At 45.6% G+C, this 25344-nt stretch overlaps 1 protein-coding gene across 1 annotated transcript in view; it reads left to right on the forward strand.

Annotated features, from left to right (window-relative positions):
- The window catches only part of LOC106566150 (kinesin heavy chain), a 141310-nt gene that overhangs the window by 63888 nt on the left and 52078 nt on the right, over positions 1-25344 (forward strand). The window contains exons 5-8 of the mRNA XM_045691941.2: positions 5046-5094; positions 22541-22596; positions 22730-22817; positions 23437-23561. Of these exons, the coding sequence (XP_045547897.2) occupies positions 5046-5094; positions 22541-22596; positions 22730-22817; positions 23437-23561 (318 nt within the window). The remainder of the gene's footprint in view (positions 1-5045; positions 5095-22540; positions 22597-22729; positions 22818-23436; positions 23562-25344) is intronic.

Genomic DNA, 25344 nt, shown 5'->3' on the forward strand with positions numbered 1-25344 from the left:
TATTACCCCCCACACCTGCGGTCATGAGTCATGACCAGGGCTGTTACGGTGACCGTATTACCCCCCACACCTGTGGTCATGAGTCATGACCAGGGCTGTTACGGTGACCGTATTACCCCCCACACCTGCGGTCATGAGTCATGACCAGGGCTGTTACGGTGACCGTATTACCCCCCACACCTGTGGTCATGAGTCATGACCAGGGCTGTTACGGTGACCGTATTACCCCCCACACCGGAGGTCATGGCTGTTCACAGTAGTTAGGCTTCTCCAAGCTCTGATACTACTTGTGAATGAAGCCCAGCATAAGAAAGAATGGCTTTTTTTGGCGACTTTTTCAGATCATATTCGCACCTCATGTAGGCTAGCCCATAGGCCTATATGTTCTAATAAGGTTAGTATCACACCTCATCTAGCCTAGCCTATAGGCCTATATGTTCTAATAAGGTTAGTATCACACCTCATCTAGCCTAGCCCATAGGTCTATATGTTTTAATAAGGTTAGTATCACACCTCATGTAGCCTAGCCCATAGGCCTATATGTTCTAATAAGGTTAGTATCACACCTCATCTAGCCTAGCCCATAGGTCTATATGTTTTAATAAGGTTAGTATCACACCTCATGTAGCCTAGCCCATAGGCCTATATGTTCTAATAAGGTTAGTATCACACCTCATCTAGCCTAGCCTATAGGCCTATATGTTCTAATAAGGTTAGTATCACACCTCATCTAGCCTAGCCTATAGGCCTATATGTTTTGATAAGGTTTGTATCACAACTAAAGTGTCCAAATAACTTGTTAAAATGAAGCACATGAATCCCCTTTACAAGGGGTGTAGAGCCTAACTGGTATATATAAGCAGCATGTGAGTTTCAAGTTTGGGGAAGATCATTTTCACCATAAAAAGGCACCTTTATAATAAAAGCATTTACATGTATAATTACATTTGCGGTCTCTTTTGATAATGGTGTTTCCCGCTAATAGAACATTCGTGCTTATAGCCTACTACCGTGTTCGCATTGCTGTGCTTATAATGTGAAGAAATAGACTAATAGTTCATCAACATTTTAAGCTAAACGTTCTGATCTGTTGCATCAGCCACATTGCATAAAACATGTTTTGTGATGCTGGTGGTTGTATTCATTTGGGATCTATCGCATCCCACAACTGTCCCAGACTATGTTTGGAATATGTATTTCTCACACAGAGTAGAATAGGTTGACTTTTGTACTATGAGGGATAGTTGATTGACATAGGCTAGTGATTTTGCTGTTCTTTAGGCCTACTCATCTTGTCGGCTGATGAAAAGTAAATGTGGAACGTTCTTCCAATATCTTTAATATGCAACTGGGAATTGGATAAGGACCCGCACAGTTGTGTCCCCGATGTGTCTGTCTTCACTTGTAGCCTGTGAGAACGACCGGATCACGTGATGGAGCGCGCAGCCCTCAGGGAGTAGGGCACGCCGTCACTGCCTGCAAACGGCATGGATTTCTTTTTAGGATGCATTATGGCCACACAAAGGGGATGCCGCCGTAAAATTCTAGGCATTATCAAGTACTTGTCAAATTGTGAATGAGAGACTGATGAAGTGTGTACAGCCTGCGCCAAAAAAACAAAACTAATGCCTTTCAAGTAACTTCTTTCAAATCATCATTGGAGTCCCATCATGCCGCCTTACAATGTATTAAAAATCAAAACATACAGCCCAACGTTTATAGAACAACTAAAGTTACATTAATAACTCTAAATTAAGCATATAGGAATACCTATAAACTGCTTAATACAGAATAGCCGCATGTGCGCATTCCCTCAAATCATTTTGGAGAAAATATCCTTTCGATTTTTTTCAGGTTTGTTCAATTGTATTCTTCATAATATAAAATAATATAAAATAATGCCACGGAATTCCAACCAAATCTTGTCTGCTAAATGAACTAGTGTAGCCCACATCCATATAGCCTGGCCAGATCAAAACCTAACATGAGGACAACTCAGACTATGCCATTCTGTTCTGAAATAGACTACATTTTCTTCATATCGTGTTTCTTTAGACCTGTCTAAAATAAAAAATGGATTTATTGTGAAGGTGTAGGCTTTATTACATGGACTTAGTAGACTTTTTAAAATGTAGATGTTCCAAAGGTCTGCATCAGTGGTTTGTAGGCAATGTGTGGAAACCAGGAGATGTTTAATGTGTTTATGTTAATGGTCAATTACCGTGAGACCGACAGTTATTTGCTTGACAAACACCGTCTGATAAAATGTTGTGACCTCCACAAGCCCTGCTCTGCAATAATAGTCCAGAAGAGTGGTCCAGTGGTAGTGCTGCTGACTCTGGACTACACACTGCCCCTCTAGGGCATTGGTTCAAAACCTGCCCTGTTACTCTCTATGTCTTCCACCTATCCCCTCACCTGTCTCTCTGTCATCTATCCCCACACCTGTCTATCTTTCATCTATCCCCTCACCTGTCTCTCTGTCATCTATCCCCACACCTGTCTCTCTTTCAGCTATCCCCAAACCTGTCTCTCTACCTCTTTCATCTATCCCCTCACCTGTCTCTCTACCTCTTTCATCTATCCCCTCACCTGTCTCTCTACCTCTTTCATCTATCCCCACACCTGTCTCTCTACCTCTTTCATCTATCCCCTCACCTGTCTCCCTTTCATCTATCCCCTCACCTGTCTCTCTACCTCTTTCATCTATCCCCTCACCTGTCTCCCTTTCATCTATCCCCTCACCTGTCTCTCTACCTCTTTCATCTATCCCCTCACCTGTCTCTCTTTCATCTATCCCCTCACCTGTCTCTCTTTCATCTATCCCCACACCTGTCTCTCTTTCATCTATCCCCTCACCTGTCTCCCTTTCATCTATCCCCTCACCTGTCTCTCTACCTCTTTCATCTATCCCCACACCTGTCTCTCTTTCATCTATCCCCACACCTGTCTCTCTTTCATCTATCCCCTCACCTGTCTCTCTTTCATCTATCCCCTCACCTGTCTCTCTTTCATCTATCCCCTCACCTGTCTCTCTACCTCTTTCATCTATCCCCTCACCTGTCTCTCTTTCATCTATCCCCTACCTGTCTCTCTTTCATCTATCCCCTCACCTGTCTCTCTACCTCTTTCATCTATCCCCACACTTGTCTCTCTTTCATCTATCCCCTCACCTGTCTCCCTTTCATCTATCCCCTCACCTGTCTCTCTGTCATCTATCCCCTCACCTGTCTCTCTTTCATCTATCCCCTCACCTGTCTCTCTGTCATCTATCCCCTCACCTGTCTCTCTTTCATCTATCCCCTCACCTGTCTCTCTACCTCTTTCATCTATCCCCACACCTGTCTCTCTTTCATCTATCCCCTCACCTGTCTCCCTTTCATCTATCCCCTACCTGTCTCTCTTTCATCTATCCCCTCACCTGTCTCTCTTTCATCTATCCCCACACCTGTCTCTCTTTCATCTATCCCCTCACCTGTCTCCCTTTCATCTATCCCCTACCTGTCTCTCTTTCATCTATCCCCTCACCTGTCTCCCTTTCATCTATCCCCTACCTGTCTCTCTTTCATCTATCCCCTCACCTGTCTTTCTGTCATCTATCCCCTCACCTGTCTCCCTTTCATCTATCCCCTCACCTGTCTCTCTTTCATCTATCCCCTCACCTGTCTCCCTTTCATCTATCCCCTACCTGTCTCTCTTTCATCTATCCCCTCACCTGTCTCTCTTTCATCTATCCCCTCACCTGTCTCTCTTTCATCTATCCCCTCACCTGTCTCTCTTTCATCTATCCCCTCACCTGTCTCTCTTTCATCTATCCCCTCACCTGTCTCTCTATCTAGTTCATCTATCTAGTGGATGACATCACCACTCTCCTTTTTTTTGGTGTCCTAGATCTGAATATCCTTAAGCCAACTCTTCCTGCTATTTGTCACATAATCATACAGAACACTGGACCAGACTTCTGCACCATTTAACCATACCTGAGGGTGGGATGTCTGTGTTCCTCCATGACTCCCTGGTCTCTACTGACAACAGGTTGTTCTACACCAGTAAACTGGTGTCCCAGATCTCTAAAGCCCGCTGGCTGTTATTGCCATTCTCCGATAGTCCAGGGGAGTTGGCTAAAGCTATGATTCTCAACCAGCTGTCGCTAGAACCCTAGGAGGTCTTCAGAGAGCTTTCAATAGGTCCCTCGGGAACAGAAAAGGTTAAGAACCCCTGGATAAAAACCTTGAGTTCCACATCAAGATCTGTACTGTCTAGTTCTGCACCAGTATCCTGGTGTCCCAGATATCTATACGCTCTATTCTCTAAACCCCTCTGGTTGTTATTGCCATTCTCCAGGGGAGAGGAGCAGAGGATTTGGGACCAGACTGGGATACCAACTAGCCATAACTGAGAACTACTGTGACATGTCTGAATCCACTATAAACCTCTCTAATCACTGGAGTGGATGTGTCTGCTAGTCTGGCTATTATTGTCTGCCTATTATTGTCCTGCCATAGTGTATATATATAATAATTTCCATGGTAATGTAGAATGTTCATTCAAATGATGCTAATGCCGCGTTCATGTCATGTCGGAAATTTGGGACCTCCAAGTTAAAAGTAAGTTATTTGCGTAGAGCTTCCTATTGGTTGATTCTGGTACCTCCCAAGTGGGAAACTTGGGATCTGACTCTTCCACCTAGGTTAGCGAGTCGGAAATTTGGCTCATGCAGTGGAATGTATATGTTGTAATGTCAGTTAAGTTGACTCAACAAATCACAGCACCTGCTTTTACTTCCTGGCATGGATACAATCAAAATGGCTGCCAGACCATCCATTATGCATGCCATCATTGACTTGAATGGTTGACATGAATGGTTGAATGGTTGATTGTTAATGCCTAGTATAATCTCTGCACCCAGAACCACATCTCTGTGTTTACTGGAGACTATCTTAACATTTAATGTCAGTTCATCGTATTTGTCAGATTCGTATAATCAGTCCACTTTCCTCTCAAAGATTAGTTTCTTTCAATATGTTCTCTCCTCTCTTCACCAGGTGTCCTATTTTGAAATCTACATGGACAAAATACGGGACCTTCTGGATGGTAAGTAATGTGTAATGTTGGGGCTGAGGAAATTCAGATACACAATTAATAAGCCGTTGCTGTTTTCAATGTGACTCGTTATTTTTGAAGAGTCTTCTGTGTGTGTACAACAGTAAAATAACAGTAAAATGATACTCACATCATGATATGTGAAGTTATAGATCCCTGTAGGGAGTCTGAGCCTATCATAGTAGCCAGAGGCATTGATTGAATGTGTTCTCAAAATGACTTCCCTGATTAAATGAGAGAGAGAGAGAGAGAGAGAGAGAGAGAGAGAGAGAGAGAGAGAGAGAGAGAGAGAGAGAGAGAGAGAGAGAGAGAGAATGTAAATGGAGGTCTTGGAGGAAGACATTGGAGGGTAAAACTGGGCCTTGATGACAAGGTAAAGCCTTGTCATTTCAGTCATTCAAAGCCCTCCCATTCCAGAGATTTTATGAAACCTTTCTTTTATACTCAATTATTGACACACACACTCCAACATCTGAATTAATAACAGATACAAAAGCATTAACTGCAATGATGCCATGCAACATCCTCCATTACATATCACCAGTACCCTTTTGTAACGGTGGCTTGTACAGTGCTCTCCATGCTGGCTTTACCTTGTCATCATTGCCCAGTTTTACCCTCCAAGGAGTGTCTTTTCAATTCATCTTTATTTAAAACCTTGACACACTGCCCATTCACCTACCCATCCACCTCATCCAAACCCACCTCTTCCAACCCTCTCAAATCCAGTACTAAAGCCTTTCTGTCTGACTCTGGGATATTGGGTGTAATCCTTAGTCTTGGAAATGGGGCGTCTTCATCTTGTCTTTATGTAGTAACTCTTGAGCATAATCCCCTCTTCTACTGACAGAGCCTTCCTGCAACTTCCCAGCAGTTGTCTGACAATCCTTTCCGACCTCACCCCCAAATGTTCAGCCACCCGTCCTCCATCCATTAATGTGGGCCCAGCCATGTCCATTTACCTCTTTAGGGTGATGATTTTGCCCTTCAGCATCACCTTGGAGAAGTGTGGAATAGCTTCAGTTGTACAATCCAGTCTTGCCCCATACACCAGAGGTTCCTCCAGCAGCCAATGCACTGACTCAGCCTTAATGCTTCAGAACACCTTCATTATACTCCAAACCCTGAGAAGGCCTCTGTAAAACAGAGGTACTCCATCCCTAGAAATCTGGCTACTAACAACCAAAAATAAAGCCTTCTTCTTTAATCCCCTTACCTTCTGTAATACCAGGCCTGCCACCCCTCTCCACAACATATTTTTCGGTCCATAAAGCAACCTTTGAATAAACTGAAACCGGAAAGCAGCAGCCCTACTAGCAAGATGTAGAAGACCTTGTCCCCGCTCCTCTTTTGACAAATACAAAACACTTTGTGGAACCCAATGATATTTATCCCCCAAAAAATCTACAATAATTGCCTGTATCTTGGCCAGAAGGCCAGACGGTGGCTCTAAACATGACAACCGATTCCTCAGTGCAGAAGCAACCACATTATTAACAATAATAGTGGCCCCCTATATGACATACGAGATAGCAGCCATCTCCTCATCCTCCTTCCACCATATCAACCACATTATTAATAATAATAGTGGCCCCCTATATGACATACGAGATAGCAGCCATCTCCTCATCCTCCTTCCACCATATCAACCACATTATTAACAATAATAGTGGCCCCCTATATGACATACGAGATAGCAGCCATCTCCTCATCCTCCCTTCCACCATATCAACCACATTATTAACAATAATAGTGGCCCCCTATATGACATACGAGATTTCAACCACCCCATTCCAATTTTTTCCCATAGTTCCCTCATCCCCTAGCTACACTCCAAGATACTTGAACCCTCCCTTACACCATTCCAACCCCCCTGGCAAAGCCATGATCCCTCCAGACCATTTCCCAATCTGTAAAGCATAACTTTTCCCCCCCCATTTTACCTTTGTAGAGGTTATTCCTTTAAACCGATCAACCATGAGACTCAAACTATCCACCTCCGCTTGATTTTTTCACCAAAATAACTACATCATCAGCATATGCTGAGAGACCAATAGGAGGAATATCCTCTGAAAGGTTCACCCCTTCAATGTGACTTCTAATGTTATTTAGTAGTGGCTCTATAGGGATGGCATACAACATTACAGACAACGAACACCCCTGCCTAATTCCTCTACACACTTTAAAAGGAGCACTCAAGCCACCGTTAACTTTCAATACACTTTCAATGTCACCATATACCACCCTGATCATGGCAGTAAAACCAGAGCTGAAACCAAACGCCTCCAAAGTGGCCCCATAGGTATTGATGTTCAACTCGGTCAAATGCCCTTTTCTGATCAATTGAAATTAGACCAGCATCCAACCCAATAGCCCTAGAGACGTCCAGAACATCCCGAATCAGGGAAATGTTATCCCCTATCTGTCTGCTGGGAACACAGTAGGACTGGTCCATCTACCTGCTGGGAACACAGTAGGACTGGTCCGTATGATTTGAAATGTTATCCCCTATCTGTCTGCTGGGAACACAGTAGGACTGGTCCATCTGCCTGCTGGGAACACAGTAGGACTGGTCCGTATGATTTGAAATGTTATCCCCTATCTGTCGGCTGGGAACACAGTAGGACTGGTCTGTATGATTTGAAATGTTATCCTCTATCTGTCTGCTGGGAACACAGTAGGACTGGTCCGTATGATTTGAAATGTTATCCTCTATCTGTCTGCTGGGAACACAGTAGGACTGGTCCATCTGCCTGCTGGGAACACAGTAGGACTGGTCTGTATGATTTGAAATGTTATCCTCTATCTGTCTGCTGGGAACACAGTAGGACTGGTCCATCTACCTGCTGGGAACACAGTAGGACTGGTCCGTATGATTTGAAATGTTATCCCCTATCTGTCTGCTGGGAACACAGTAGGACTGGTCCATCTGCCTGCTGGGAACACAGTAGGACTGGTCCGTATGATTTGAAATGTTATCCCCTATCTGCCTGCTGGGAACACAGTAGGACTGGTCCGTATGATTTGAAATGTTATCCCCTATCTGTCTGCTGGGAACACAGTAGGACTGGTCCATCTGCCTGCTGGGAACACAGTAGGACTGGTCCGTATGATTTGAAATGTTATCCCCTATCTGTCGGCTGGGAACACAGTAGGACTGGTCTGTATGATCTGAAATGTTATCCTCTATCTGTCTGCTGGGAACACAGTAGGACTGGTCCGTATGATTTGAAATGTTATCCTCTATCTGTCTGCTGGGAACACAGTAGGACTGGTATGTATGATTTGAAATGTTATCCCCTATCTACCTGCTGGGAACACAGTAGGACTGGTCCGTATGATTTGAAATGTTATCCCCTATCTGTCTGCTGGGAACACAGTAGGACTGGTCTGTATGATTTGAAATGTTATCCCCTATCTACCTGCTGGGAACACAGTAGGACTGGTCCGTATGATTTGAAATGTTATCCCCTATCTGTCTGCTGGGAACACAGTAGGACTGGTCCGTATGATTTGAAATGTTATCCTCTATCTGTCTGCTGGGAACACAGTAGGACTGGTCTGTATGATTTGAAATGTTATCCCCTATCTGTCTGCTGGGAACACAGTAGGACTGGTCCATCTGCCTGCTGGGAACACAGTAGGACTGGTCCATATGATTTGAAATGTTATCCCCTATCTGTCGGCTGGGAACACAGTAGGACTGGTCCGTATGATTTGCCCCATCACCTCCCTCAGCCTGTTGGACAAAGCTTTGTACAGGATCTTATAATCAGTGCACATTAAGGCCACCGGCCTCCAGTTCTTCCCCTCCATAGGGTCACCCTTTTTTGGCAGTAGGGTGAGGACAGCCCTTCTGCAGCTTAACGGTAGTAACCCTTCGGTCAAACTATCGTTAACTACTGCTAGCCAATCCTCTCCCAACATAGCCCAAAAAGACTTAAAAAAGTCAACAGGAAGCCTATCAATACCCGGTGCCCTTCCATTTCCCATGCCTTTATAATGCAGTGTATAGCTCCTGCAAAGACAATGGTTGCTCTAGTTCAACCTGAGCTTCTGCAGCCACCTGTGGGAGCCCACCAAGGAACTGCTGTGTCACTGTTTTATCCTCTTTGTACTCACACTTGTAGAGCTCAGCATAGAACTCTACTGCCCTCTTTCTAATTCCACTTGTAGAGCTCAGCATAGAACTCTACTGTCCTCTTTCTAATTCCACTTGTAGAGCTCAGCATAGAACTCTACTGTCCTCTTTCTAATTCCACTATGGCTAGTGAGCTCTTGTCAAACAGCTGATTTGATGCAATGAATAATTATTATTTGTCCATTATTTTTCTCTAAGCCAAAGAAAAATTTGGATGAGGCATCCATTTCAGAGATTCCCTGAAACTTACTTCTCACCAATGCCCCCTGTACTGTGATACCCAACAGGTCAGCCAATGCGGCTTTTTTCCTCTTGAGTGCCTGAATATGGCCTCGATCTCCTGTGGCCTCAACTAACGTCAGGAGTTCCATTATTTCAGACTCTAGGGCGTTCATTGATCTGGTGATCTCTCTGGTGACATTCATTGTGTATTGATTACAGAATTGTTGAATCTGGATGTTCCCTATATCCCACCGCTGTTGAAGGGATACAAAACTGGCCTTTTCAAACCTCCACCTCTTCCAGAAAAAACTAAAACATTTCCTAAAGTGAGCGTCACTCAATAAAGTTATATTAAAATGCCAGTATGCACTTGTGGGTTTTACAGCGTTAATGTACAACACCTCTGTTATTAAAGTATGATCAGAAAATCCCACTGGGGTTATCACACTTGATTTATAGACCTGAGATTCATGCTCAAAACAATAAAACCTATCTAACCTGTCCAGAGAGATGGTGTTCTGTATCCCATTAGACCATGTGTTCTGTCTCCTACCTCCATGTTGGCTCCAAACATCACACAGTGTTACAATAAAACCTATCTAACCTGGTCAGAGAGATGGTGTTCTGTATCCCATTAGACCATGTGTTCTGTCTCCTACCTCCATGTTGGCTCCAAACATCACACAGTGTTACAATAAAACCTATCTAACCTGGCCAGAGAGATGGTGTTCTCTCTCACATTAGACCATGTGTTCTGTCTCCTACCTCCATGTTGGCTCCAAACATCACACAGTGTTACAATAAAACCTATCTAACCTGGCCAGAGAGATGGTGTTCTCTCTCACATTAGACCATGTGTTCTGTCTCCTACCTCCATTTTGGCTCCAAACATCACACAGTGTTACAATAAAACCTATCTAACCTGGTCAGAGAGATGGTGTTCTCTCTCACATTAGACCATGTGTTCTGTCTCGTGCCTCCATTTTGACTCTGCTAAATATCACATAGTTAATGTGTTACAATAAGGCGTTTTTAAAAAGTCCTTGAGGCTCTATGAGGTTCTTTGTGATTTCTATCTAAATCACTGACTGTGCAGTTAAAATCCCCAGCAAGAAATAAATAATTCTCAGTGTTACATTTCTCAATGGTATTTGATAATGTCTCTAAAAAAACATACCCTCTCAACTACCTCTACTGGGGAATATACATTTATTAAACACATAGTGATGTTTTCACATCTCGCTCTAACTTTTAATAACCTCCCCTCAACTTCCTCTTCAACCTCATATGACAAAGGCAACAAAACTTTGGAGAACAGGTGTAACAACTGTCTTCAAGAATGGACCAAGGCGCAGCGGGAATGTGGATACTCATAGTTTTAATTAAAAAAAAGGAGTAAAGCATCCACAGGGAAAACAATAAACGATACTCACGAAGACAGGAACAGTTTTGCAGGCACACAACACTCAGTGCAAAAACAACTACCCACAACCCCAAAGAAAAATACACACTACTATATAGGACTCCAAATCAAAGGCAACTCAACACACCTGCCTTCAATTGGGAGTCCAATCACCAACACAACACTTAACACAAAAAACCCTGCCACATCCTGACCAAAACTAATCCAATTGCTCCCTCTGCTGGTCAGGACGTGACAGTACCCCCCCTCAAGGTGCAGACCCCGGAATGCACCTTACAAAAGAAAACACAAAAAAATCCCCAATACCCCAACAAAACCCATAAACAATAACCCCTAAACAATAAGGGAGGGAAGGGAGGGTGGCTGCCGTCAACGACGGCACTGTGCTACACCCTCCCTCCCCAACCCACCTATCCTGGAGGTGGCTCAGGTGCGGGGGTGGACCTCACTCCACCTTCGGCGTCGCCCACTTCGGTGGCGCCGATAGCTGTGCCGGGCAGACGGGCCACTCGGGCTGGCCCGGAGGACAGGCGGGCGGCTCTGGCGACTCTTGACTGGCGGGCGGCTCTGGCGACTCTTGACTGGCGGGCGGCTCTGGCGATTCTTGACTGGCGGGCGGCTCTGGCGACTCTTGACTGGCAAGGCTGGGCTGACGCACTAGACGCCTGATGCGTGGGGCTGGTACTGGACGTGCCAGCCTGGAGACACGCACCTCCATGCTAGTGCATATAGCGGGAAACACCGGACCGTCGAGGCGCACTGGCGGTCTTGAGCGCAGGGTTGGCATCACCCCTTCCGGCTCGATGCTCACCTCACCCTGGCACATGCGGGGCGCTGGTACAGGGCGGACTGGCCTGTGCGTACGTATAGGCGAGATGGTGCATACCTCAGCGTAACATGGCGCCCTCCACCTCATACGCACCTCCCTGTAATCACGGGTAGCTGGCTTACGGCTCTTCCTTGGCCTGGCCAAACTACCCGTGTGCCCCCCAAATAAAATGTCTTGGGGGTGCCTCTCCGGCTTCCTCGCCAGCCGTGTTCCAGCATAACGTTCGCTCCCTTCTCCTGCTGCCTCCGCTCTTCTCAGTGCCTCCACCTGTTCCCATGGCAGGCTATCCCTTCCGGCCAGGATCTCTTCCCAGGTGTAGCATCCCTTGCCATCCAGGATGTCCTCCCATGTCCATTCCTCCACCCGATGCTCCTTCCTCTTCCGCTGCTTGGTGCTTTGGTGGTGGGTAGTTCTGTAACAACTGTCTTCAAGAATGGACCAAGGCGCAGCGGGAATGTGGATACTCATAGTTTAATTTTTTTTTAAAAGGAGTAAAGCATCCACAGAGAAAACAATAAATGATACTCACGAAGACAGGAACAGTTTTGCAGGCACACAACACGCAGTGCAAAAACAACTACCCACAACCCCAAAGAAAAACACACACTACTATATAGGACTCCCAATCAAAGGCAACTCAACACACCTGCCTTCAATTGGGAGTCCAATCACCAACACAACACTTAACACAAAAAACCCTGCCACATCCTGACCAAAACTAATCCAATTGCTCCCTCTGCTGATCAGGACATGACAACAGGATAGCCACACCCCTACTTTTTGAGTTTTTATGACTACACACCACTGCCCCCCCCCCCCCCACACTCCTGTTGCCACATTTTCCATACTACTATGCATTTTTTGTCCGTGTCTCACCTTGTTTACGTTTAAAGAAGACATGTTAAAACTGCTCATGGCTGGAAAAAGAAATACAGAGGAAGAAACAGAAAACACATCTCTTTACAGAGTTAAGGCTGCGACTGAACTTTCATGTCCTTTAGAATATACATCACTTGTCTCCTGACCACTTTCTTTATGACATCAGAACCACTTTCTTTATGACATCAGAACCACTTTCTTTATGACATCAGAACCACTTTCTTTAGTCTAGCAATTTCAGGGCTTGTCACACCTCCACCCGTTATTTTTGACATCAGAAACTTTCAGGAAAAAACAATCAGTTACATTATAATCCTGTATATATTTCTTCCTTTTTGTCAAATTCAGAAATTGACATACTTTTTCAATCCCATACCTCCCTTCCACCCCATTTCTCTCGCTATTTTGTTGTGACGCATCAGAGGCCTCACTATCATCCCCAGAAGAGAACTCCACCGTCTCTACAACCTGTTTATCCTCAGCTGATTTATCATCTCTACTTCCTGTTAGAATTAGAACCTTCATCACCCCTTAAATTACTCCTCTTACTCCTCGGTACTTTGAAAACAGCTGCTTCATTTTACATTGCTTCACTCTCCTCTTGAACTCCTATTTCATTCTCCAGCACCCCCTCAGTGATCTCAATCGCAGTCTCACCTACTGTCCTACCCCCCACCCTTTTCCCTGCTCTACCACAACTGCCCCCATAGCCACATTGCTCTCCTTTCCTATTTTTCCCACCACATCTGCCCACCTTCTCCCTTCTCCTGAACCCTCAGCTTGTTCATCCCTTCTCCTGAACCCTCAGCTTGTTCATCTCTTCTCCTGAACCCTCAGCCTGTTCATCTCTTCTCCTGAACCCTCAGCCTGTTCATCTCTTCTCCTGAACCCTCAGCTTGTTCATCTCTTCTCCTGAACCCTCAGCCTGTTCATCTCTTCTCCTGAACCCTCAGCCTGTTCATCTCTTCTCCTGAACCCTCAGCCTGTTCATCTCTTCTCCTGAACCCTCAGCCTGTTCATCTCTTCTCCTGAACCCTCAGCCTGTTCATCTCTTCTCGTGAACCCTCAGCCTGTTCATCTCTTCTCCTGAACCCTCAGCCTGTTCATCTCTTCTCCTGAACCCTCAGCCTGTTCATCTCTTCTCAGTGGTGCTTTAGCTGCACCAGCGGTGCTACCCGGCTCTGCGCGCTCATTCTCTGGACAATTACGCACCAAATGCCGCTCTCTTCCACACCCAAGGCATTTCATTGATTCAGTAGAAGTGTAGAACACATAATCAAACCCATCAGTCTTGAAACTGAACGCTAAATTCAGTTTGTCAGTATCCTTCTTTAAAATCACTTTAAATCACTTTTCTCCTATGAGATACGGCATGTTTCAGCAAAGGAGGTTTGAATCCAAAAATAACCTTCTCTATTGTACAGTGAGGGAAAAAAGTATTTGATCCCCTGCTGATTTTGTATGTTTGCCCACTGACAAAGAAATGATCAGTCTATAATTTTAATGGTAGGTTTATTTGAACAGTGAGAGACAGAATAACCTGTTATGGTGTAGGGGGCAGTATTTTCACGGCCGGATAAAAAACATACCCGATTTAATCTGGTTACTACTCCTGCCCAGAAACTGGAATATGCATATAATTAGTAGATTTGGATAGAAAACACCCTAACGTTTCTAAAACTGTTTGAATGGTGTCTGTGAGTTTAACAGAACTCATATGGCAGGCCAAAACCTGAGAAGATTCTATATGGGAAGTGTCCTGTCTGACCATTTCTTGGCCTTCTGTAGCCTCTTTATCGAAAATACAGGATCTTTGCTGTAACGTGACATTTTCTAAGGCTTTCATTGGCTCTCAGAAGGCGCCAGAACGTTGAAGGATAACTCTGCAGTCTCTGGGCGAAAAACAGCAGGGGTTTTGGAGAGTGGTACTTCTGAGAACAATGGCACTGGCGCGCGCGTGCATGTGACGACTCCATTTTGTTCTTTCAGTGTTTGAACGGATACAACGTCTCCTGGTTGGAATATTATCGCTATTTTACGAGAAAAATCGCATAAAAATTTATTTTAAACAGCGTTTGACATGCTTCGAAGTACGTTTTTTATCCGGCCGTGAAAATACTGCCCCCTATCCCTAATTAAGAAGATAACAACAAAAAAATCCAGAAAAACATGTCAAAAATATTATAAATTGATTTGCATTTAAATGAGGCAAATAAGTATTTGACCCCCTCTCAATCAGAAAGATTTCTGGCTCCCAGGTGTCTTTTATACAGGTAACGAGCTGAGATTAGGAGCATACTCTTAAAGGGAGTGCTCCTAATCTCAGTTTGTTACCTGTATAAGAGACACCTGTCCACAGAAGCAATCAATCAATCAGATTCCAAACTCTCCACCATGGCCAAGACCAAAGAGCTCTCCAAGGATGTCAGGGACAAAATTATAGACCTACACAAGGCTGGAATGGGCTACAAGACCATCGCCAGGCAGCTTGGTGAGAAGGTGACAACAGTTGATGCTATTATTCGCAAATGGAAGAAACACAAAATAATTGTCAATCTCCCTTGGCCTGGGGCTCCATGCAAGATCTTACCTCGTGGAGTTGCAATGATCATGAGAACGGTGCGGAATCAGCCCAGAAATACACGGGAGGATCTTGTCAATGATCTCAAGGCCGCTGGGACCATAGTCACCAAGAAAACAATTGGTAACACACTACGCCGTGAAGGACTGAAATCCTGCAGCGCCCGCAAGGTCCCCCTGCTCAAGAAAGCACATATACATGCCCGTCTGAAGTTTGCCAATGAACATCTGAATGATTCAGAGGACAACTGGGTGAAAGTGTTGTGGTCAGATGAGACCAAAATGGAGCTCTTTGGCATCAACTCAACTCGCCGTGTTTGGAGGAGGAGGAATGCTGCCTATGACCCCAAGAACACCATCCCCACCGTCAAACATGAAGGTGGAAACATTATGCTTTGGGGGTGTTTTTCTGCTAAGGGGACAGGACAACTTCAACACATCAAAGGGACGATGGACGGGGCCATGTACCATCAAATCTTGGGTGAGAACCTCCTTCCCTCAGCTAGGGCATTGAAAATGGGATGTGGATGGGTATTCCAGCATCCCTCCTGAGATGTGTGCAAACCTGGTGGCCAACTACAAGAAACGTCTGATCTCTGTGATTGCCAACAAGGGTTTTGCCAACAAGTACTAAGTCATGTTTTGCAGAGGGGTCAAATACTTATTTCCCTCATTAAAATGCAAATCAATTCATAACATTTTTAACATGCGTTTTTCTGTATTTTTTTGTTGTTATTCTGTCTCTTCACCCCATGCCGCCGACTATGATTTTCAAACTCCACACCTCCACCATTACAACCTGCCCCGCCCGCTGGTTCCGCCCTCGAGAGAACCAACCCACCAACCCAACATACTTAGAGGATGAGAGAGAGAGGATGAGAGAGAGAGGATGAGAGAGAGAGAGAGAGAGAGAGAGAGAGAGAGAGAGGATGAGAGAGAGAGGATGAGAGAGAGAGAGAGAGAGAGAGAGAGAGAGATAACTAACAGGACACAAGTTAATAAAGGGAAAAGCAAACAAACCATTTCTGATGGATAGAGAGTGATGGGAAAACAACATCAGACACACACCCCTCCACAGTTTTTAACTTGATCTCTCATCAAAAACACATTTAAGATTCACTGTGCAGAAATCACTCTGCCATTTCCTGGTTGCTACAATTCTAATAGTTCACCTAATTTCTGTTTATGTGACAACTCAAGCAGTCATTGTTTAGAGAATCATTGTACCATTTAAACCCATAGATGAAGCCAGCTATATGCTCTCTTGAGTAAATAAATTCCCCAAAAAGTTCCAGTAGGCTGATAATTTTGAATGTGCACTGTATTACTGTATTGTATTGTACTACACTATATTATATGGACTGGAATTACGCACATCGTTTAAACCATGATAAAACAGAAGAGAACATGAGATTCTGGTGGAGCACATTCGGCTTACAAAGTTACAAGTATAGGCTAGCGAATTTGATATTCATTTTGAAATATTTTTTTATTTTTTTATTTTACCTTTGTTTAACCAGGTAGGCAAGTTGAGAACAAGTTCTCATTTACAACTGCGACCTGGCCAAGATAAAGCAAAGCAGTTCGACACATACAACAACACAGAGTTACACATGGAGTAAAACAAACATACAGTCAATAATACAGTACAAAAACAAGTCTATATACAATGTGAGCAAATGAGGTGAGATAAGGGAGGTAAAGGCAATAAAAAGGCCACGGTGGCGAAGTAAATACAATATAGCAAGTAAACACTGGAATGGTAGATTTGCAGTAGGTGAATGTGCAAAGTAGAAATACTGGGGTGCAAGGGAGCAAAATAAAGAAATAAATAAATACAGTATTGGATGAGGTAATTGTTTGGGCTATTTATAGATGGGTTATGTACAGGTGCAGTGATCTGTGAGCTGCTCTGACAGCTGGTGCTTAAAGCTGGTGAGGGAGATAAGTGTTTCCTGTTTCAGAGATTTTTGTAGTTCGTTCCAGTCATTGGCAGCAGAGAACTGGAAGGAGAGGCGGCCAAAGGAGGAATTGGCTTTGGGGGTGACCAGTGAGATATACCTGCTGGAGCGTGTGCTACGGGTGGGTGCTGCTATGGTGACCAGCGAGCTGAGATAAAGCGGGACTTTACCTAGCAGGGTCTGGTAGATGACCTGGAACCAGTGGGTTTGGCGATGAGTAGGAAATGAGGGCCAGCCAACGAGAGCGTACAGGTCGCAGTGGTGGGTAGTATATGGGGCTTTGGTGACAAAATGGATGGCACTGTGATAGACTGCATACAATTTGTTGAGTAGGGTGTTGGAGGCTATTTTGTAAATGACATCACCGAAGTTGAAGATCGGTAGGATGGTCAGTTTTACGAGGGCATGTTTGGCAGCATGAGTGAAGGATGCTTTGTTGCGAAATAGGAAGTCAATTCTAGATTTAACTTTGGATTGGAGATGCTTGATGTGAGTCTGGAAGGAGAGTTTACAGTCTAACCAGACACCTAGGTATTTGTAGTTGTCCACATATTCTAAGTCAGAACTGTCCAGAGTAGTGATGCTGGGCGGGCGGGAAGGTGTAGGCAGCGATCGGTTGAAGAGCATGCATTTAGTTTTACTTGTATTTAGGAGCAGTTGGAGGCTACGGAAGGAGAGTTGTATGGCATTGAAGCTCGTCTGGAGGGTAGTTAACACAGTGTCCAAAGAAGGGCCAGAAGTATACAGAATGGTGTCGTCTGGTGGATCAGAGACTCACCAGCAGCAAGAGCGACATCATTGATGTATACAGAGAAAAGAGTTGGCCTGAGAATTGAACCCTGTGGCACCCCCATAGAGACTGCCAGAGGCCCAGACAACAGACCCTCTGATTTGACACACTGAACTCTATCGGAAAAGTAGTTGGTGAACCAGGCGATGCAATCATTTGAGAAACCAAGGCTATTGAGTCTGTTGATGAGGATGTGGTGATTGACAGAGTCGAAAGCTTTGGCCAGGTCAATGAATATGGCAGCACAGTATTGTTTCTTATCGATGGCGGTTAAGATATCGTTTAGGACCTTGAGCGTGGCTGAGATGCACCCATGACCAGCTCTGAAACCAGATTGAATAGTGGAGAAGGTACGGTGGGATTCTAAATGGTCCGTAATCTGATTGTTAACTTGGCTTTCGAAGACCTTAGAAAGGCAGGGTAGGATAGATATAGGTCTGTAGCAGTTTTGGTCAAGAGTGTCCCCCCCTTTGAAGAGGGGGGTGACCGCAGCTGCTTTCCAATCTTTGGGAATCTCAGACGACACGAAAGAGATGTTGAACAGGCTAGTAATAGGGGTTACAACAATTTCGGCAGATAATTTTAGAAAGAAAGGGTCCAGATTGTCTAGCCCGGCTGATTTGTAGGGGTCCAGATTTTGCAGCTCTTTCAGAACATCGGCTGACTGGATTTGGGAGAAGGAGAAATGGGGAAGGCTTGGGCGAGTTGCTGTGGGGGGTGCAGTGCTGTTGACCGGGGTAGGGGTAGGGGTAGCCAGGTGGAAAGCACGGCCAGCCGTAGAAAAATGCTTATTGAAATTCTCAATTATAGTGGATTTATCGGTGGTGACAGTTCCCTATCCTCAGTGCAGTGGTTAGCTGGGAGGAGGTGCTCTTATTCTCCATGGACTTTACAGTGTCCCAGAACTTTTTTGAGTTTGTGTTGCAGGAAGCAAATTTCTGCTTGAAAAAGCTAGCCTTGGCTTTTCTAACTGCCTGTGTATATTGGTTTCTAACTTCCCTGAAAAGTTGCATATCACGGGGGCTGTTCGATGCTAATGCAGAATGCCACAGGATGTTTTTGTGCTGGTTAAGGGCAGTCAGGTCTGGAGAGAACCAAGGGCTATATCTGTTCCTGGTTCTACATTTCTTGAATGGGGCATGCTTATTTAAGATGGTGAGGAAGGCATTTTTAAAGAATAACCAGGCATCCTCTACTTACGGGATGAGCTCAATATCCTTCCAGGATACCCGGGCCAGGTCGATTAGAAAAGCCTGCTCGCTGAAGTGTTTCAGGGAGCGTTTGGCAGCGTGGAGGTCGTTTGACCGCTGACCCATTACGGATACAGGCAATGAGGCAGTGATGGCTGAGATCTTGGTTGAAAACAGCAGAGGTGTATTTAGAGGGCAAGTTGGTTAGGATGATATCTATGAGGGTGCCCGTGTTTACAGCTTTGGGGTTGTACCTGATACGTTCATTTATAATTTAATAATAGGGCCTATTTGTATAATTAGACAGCTAAATATCAGGCTAACACTGCATTGAATGTATTACCTGAAAGAGGTAGACTAAGACATCTATATATAGGAATATATATCAATATAGAAGAGGGTTATCTATTTCTGATGCAATTTGAAGGGAGTTTATGGAGAGAGAGAGGGAGACTGCGAGAGAGTGCTCGCTCGTGCACAGATTTTAAAGCAACGATATTCGAGTGACAAGCTGTTTTTCAAACGCTGCAGCTGCAATTAAAAAAACAATAAAAAATCTTTACAATTAAAAAAACAAGGTGACCCTTGAAAGCCAGATGGAGATGTATAAATTAGACGCCATTCAGTATGGAACGGACTAACCACACTGAGATGGGCTGTCTGTCTCCATTCAGTATGGAACGGACTAACCACACTGAGATGGGCTGTCTGTCTCCATTCAGTATGGAACGGACTAACCACACTGAGATGGGCTGTCTGTCTCCATTCAGTAGGGAACGGACTAACCACACTGAGATGGGCTGTCTGTCTCCATTCAGTATGGAACGGACTAACCACACTGAGATGGGCTGTCTGTCTCCATTCAGTATGGAACGGACTAACCACACTGAGATGGGCTGTCTGTCTCCATTCAGTAGGGAACGGACTAACCACACTGAGATGGGCTGTCTGTCTCCATTCAGTATGGAACGGACTAACCACACTGAGATGGGCTGTCTGTCTCCATTCAGTATGGAACGGACTAACCACACTGAGATGGGCTGTCTGTCTCCATTCAGTAGGGAACGGACTAACCACACTGAGATGGGCTGTCTGTCTCCATTCAGTATGGAACGGACTAACCACACTGAGATGGGCTGTCTGTCTCCATTCAGTATGGAACGGACTAACCACACTGAGATGGGCTGTCTGTCTCCATTCAGTATGGAACGGACTAACCACACTGAGATGGGCTGTCTGTCTCCATTCAGTAGGGAACGGAGCTCCACACTGAGATGGGCTGTCTGTCTCCATTCAGTAGGGAACGGAGCTCCACACTGAGATGGGCTGTCTGTCTCCATTCAGTAGGGAACGGAGCTCCACACTGAGATGGGCTGTCTGTCTCCATTCAGTAGGGAACGGACTAACCACACTGAGATGGGCTATCTGTCTCCATTCAGTAGGGAACGGACTAACCACACTGAGATGGGCTGTCTGTCTCCATTCAGTAGGGAACGGACTAACCACACTGAGATGGGCTGTCTGTCTCCATTCAGTAGGGAATGGACTAACCACACTGAGATGGGCTGTCTGTCTCCATTCAGTAGGGAACGGACTAACCACACTGAGATGGGCTGTCTGTCTCCATTCAGTAGGGAACGGACTAACCACACTGAGATGGGCTGTCTGTCTCCATTCAGTAGGGAACGGAGCTCCACACTGAGATGGGCTGTCTGTCTCCATTCAGTAGGGAATGGACTAACCACACTGAGATGGGCTGTCTGTCTCCATCCTGAGCATTGATCATGCAGAGAAGCTCGATTTAGACATGGCATATCATTTAACGCCATTTCACGCCATGCTCTTCATATACTGTAAATCATTTATTATAATTTAACGGTTTCTCCTTGTTATTTATATTGGGAAAAGGAAGTGGTTTTGGGCGGTAAATCCCGGTAAATCTCGATATCCGGGTTCCCGCCATTCAATGCTACCCTCTGTCCTGTCATGTACCCAGCCGTCCCTCTGTCCTGTCATGTCCCCAGCCATCCCACTGTCCTGTCATGTCCCCAGCCGTCCGTCCCTCTGTCCTGTCATGTCCCCAGCCTTCCCTCTGACCTGTCATGTCCCCAGCCGTCCGTCCCTCTGTCCTGTCATGTCCCCAGCCTTCCCTCTGTCCTGTCATGTCCCCAGCCTTCCCTCTGTCCTGTCATGTCCCCAGCCTTCCCTCTGTCCTGTCATGTCCCCAGCCTTCCCTCTGTCATGTCATGTCCCCAGCCTTCCCTCTCTCCTGTCCTGTCCCCAGCCTTCCCTCTGTCCTGTCATGTCCCCAGCCTTCCCTCTGTCCTGTCCTGTCCCCAGCCTTCCCTCTGTCCTGTCATGTCCCCAGCCGTCCCTCTGTCCTGTCATGTCCCCAGCCTTCCCTCTGACCTGTCATGTCCCCATCCTTCCCTCTGTCCTGTCATGTCCCCAGCCTTCCCTCTGTCCTGTCATGTCCCCAGCCTTCCCTCTGACCTGTCATGTCCCCAGCCTTCCCTCTGTCCTGTCATGTCCCCAGCCTTCCCTCTGTCCTGTCATGTCCCCAGCCTTCCCTCTGACCTGTCATGTCCCCAGCCTTCCCTCTGTCCTGTCATGTCCCCAGCCTTCCCTCTGTCCTGTCATGTCCCCAGCCTTCCCTCTGTCCTGTCATGTCCCCAGCCTTCCCTCTGTCCTGTCATGTCCCCAGCCTTCCCTCTGTCCTGTCATGTCCCCAGCCTTCCCTCTGTCCTGTCATGTCCCCAGCCTTCCCTCTGTCCTGTCATGTCCCCAGCCTTCCCTCTGTCCTGTCCAGAATGAGTGTCTGCTTTGTCTGTAAGTTTCCAGTTGAAATGAACTGAGGTTGACAGTTCAGAGCCTGGGGAGACTTGAGTCAGAGAAGCACCAGTCCTGGCAGAGAGATGACACATACAAACCTCTGAGAGGGAACACAGCCTTGACTTAAATCTGAACAGATTGAATATCATCTCTCATCAAAAATACAAACCTGAAACATAAAGTAACTTCGTACCTACACGTCCCCAGTCGCCCCTCTGTCCTGTCCAGAAGGAGATTTGTACGGGTCTGTTGTACCGTACATTTTCTGTTTAAATCAAATTGAGTTGACATTCTGGGCCTGAGGGAGGCCTGAGGAAGACCTGAGGAAGACAGTCAGAGCAGCAACAGGTGGTGGTCTATGTCAGACTTTAGGAGTTGTTGCTCTCCTGTTCTGTGATTGTTCATGGAGCACTGTAATGACCTCTTGTTTCTGTCTGTATGTGTGATGCGTCTGTGTTTGTGACGTTTCTGGGAAGTACATTTTAAATACATTTTCATTTAAATCGATTTGACTGTTTTGGGCCTTTGGGAAGATATGAAAGTAAAATCTCTGAAAGTACTCCTCTCTTCTTCTGTCCATCTCTCTCAAGTGACTAAGACTAACCTGGCAGTACATGAGGACAAGAACAGGGTTCCCTATGTGAAGGTGAGTCAAACTGTCATCAGCTGAGGTGATGATTTAATGTTAACTGACCATCTATGGTTGTTTTCTACATTAGAGACGTGTCATCTTCCTAACGCTAACTTTTTGGACTGTCATTTGTTGAATTGTATCTCAGGGCTGCACTGAGCGTTTTGTCTCCAGCCCAGAGGAAGTGATGGATGTTATTGACGAGGGAAAAGCCAACCGCCATGTCGCTGTCACCAGTAAGTCCAAATGACACTTAGTACATTGTATAGTGTGAAGTCACGTCTGTAGAGAAACTCTGCAGATTCTTCTATAGTGTCTGGGGGGGGGAGTCTGTCATATTGGTTTACTATCTCTGTTGCTATCTCTGCTGCTATCTCTGATCTCTGTTGCTATTTCTGTTACTACCTCTGTTGCTATCTCTGCTGCTATCTCTGATCTCTGTTGCTATTTCTGTTACTATCTCTGTTGCTATCTCTGCTGCTATCTCTGATCTCTGTTGCTGCCTCTGTTACCACCTCTGTTATCTTCTCTTCTCCTCTCTTCTCCTCTCCTATTTCTCCTTCTCTCTTCTCCTCTCTTCTCCACCCCTCTCCTCTCTTCTCCACCCCTCTCCCCTCTTCTCTCCTCTCCTTCTCTCTTCTCCTCTCTTCTCCTCTCTTCTCCACCCCTCTCCCCTCTTCTCCTCTCTTCTCCTCTCTTCTTCTCTCTTCTCCTCTTTTCTCCACCCCTCTTCTCCTCTCTCCTTCTCTCTTCTCCTCTCTCCTTCTCTCTTCTCCTCTCTTCTCCACCCCTCTCCCCTCTTCTCCTCTCTTCTCCTCTCTTCTTCTCTCTTCTCCTCTTTTCTCCTCTCTCCAGATATGAATGAACACAGCTCCAGGAGTCACAGTATCTTCCTGATCAACATTAAACAGGAACATGTGGAGACAGAGCAGAAACTGTGTGGGAAGCTCTACCTAGTTGATCTGGCTGGGAGTGAGAAGGTAAGAGTTCACTACATGTGTTCACTAAATAGACCCCAGGGGACCTATTTTCCGTGGCTGGGAGTGAGACGGTAAAGGACAAGACACTCCATAATGAACTTTGATCAACTGCTGGGTGTCGATGAACGGTGGCGTTTAAGCAATTAGAATGTTCGGTGGTCAAAGGCCTGAAAGCAGAGGCTAGTGTGGTAATGAACTAGCTTTAACCAGGAAGCAGGGGTTAGTGTGGTAATGAACTAGCTTTAACCAGGAAGCAGGGGCTAGTGTGGTAATGAACTAGCTTTAACCAGGAAGCAGAGGCTAGTGTGGTAATGAACTAGCTTTAACCAGGAAGCAGAGGCTAGTGTGGTAATGAACTAGCTTTAACCAGGAAGCAGGGGCTAGTGTGGTAATGAACTAGCTTTAACCAGGAAGCAGGGGTTAGTGTGGTAATGAACTAGCTTTAACCAGGAAGCAGGGGCTAGTGTGGTAATGAACTAGCTTTAACCAGGAAGCAGAGGCTAGTGTGGTAATGAACTAGCTTTAACCAGGAAGCAGGGGTTAGTGTGGTAATGAACTAGCTTTAACCAGGAAGCAGGGGTTAGTGTGGTAATGAACTAGCTTTAACCAGGAAGCAGGGGCTAGTGTGGTAATGAACTAGCTTTAACCAGGAAGCAGAGGCTAGTGTGGTAATGAACTAGCTTTAACCAGGAAGCAGGGGCTAGTGTGGTAATGAAGTAGATCTTGATTACATACTTGACCTGTTTCTGTGTAGCTATAAATCAAATCAAATCAAAAAACAATAACGGGTCTATATACAGGGGGTTACAGTACCGAGTCAATGTGAAGGGGGATCAGGTTAGTCGAGGTAATTGAGGTAATATGTACATGTAGGTAGAGTTATTAAAGTGACTATGCAGAGATAATAGATAATAAACAGCAAGTAGCAGCAGTGTAAAAAAAAGGGGGGGCAATTTGATTAGCTGTTCAGAAGTCTTATGGCTTGGTGGTAGAAGCTGTTAAGAAGCCTTTTGGTCCTAGACTTGGCGCTCCGGTACCGCTTGCTGTGCGGTAGCAGATAAAACAGTTTATGACTTGGGTGACTGGAGTCTTTGGCAATTTTTAGGGCCTTCCTCTGACACCGCCTGGTATATAGGTTCTGGATGGCAGGAAGCTTGGCCCCAGTGATGTACTGGGCCGTATGCATTACCTTCTGTAGCGCCTTGCGGTCGGAGGCCGAGCAATTGCCATACCAGGCGGTGATGCAATCGGTCAGGATGCTCTCGATGGTGCAGCTGTATAGCTTTCTGAGGATCTGAGGACCCATGCCAAATCTGTTCAGTCTCCTGAGGGGCAATAGGCATGTATGAGTCTGGTTCTGTGTAGCTGTACAGCGTGTATGAGTCTGGTTCTGTGTTGCTGTACAGCGTGTATGAGTCTGGTTCTGTGTAGCTGTACAGCGTGTATGAGTCTGGTTCTGTGTAGCTGTACAGTGTGTATGAGTCTGGTTCTGTGTAGCTGTACAGTGTGTATGAGTCTGGTTCTGTACAGTGTGTATGAGTCTGGTTCTGTATAGCTGTACAGTGTGTATGAGTCTGGTTCTGTGTAGCTGTACAGTGTGTATGAGTCTGGTTCTGTACAGTGTGTATGAGTCTGGTTCTGTACAGTGTGTATGAGTCTGGTTCTGTACAGTGTGTATGAGTCTGGTTCTGTACAGCTGTACAGCATGTATGAGTCTGGTGCATAATCTCCTGTACTGTATGTGTTTGTAGTGTCCTTCCTTATACATGACTAACTATATATG

The sequence above is a fragment of the Salmo salar genome, chromosome 12 (genome assembly GCF_965601325.2).
Source record: "Salmo salar chromosome 12, fSalSal1, whole genome shotgun sequence".
Classification (NCBI taxonomy): Eukaryota; Metazoa; Chordata; class Actinopteri; order Salmoniformes; family Salmonidae; genus Salmo; species Salmo salar.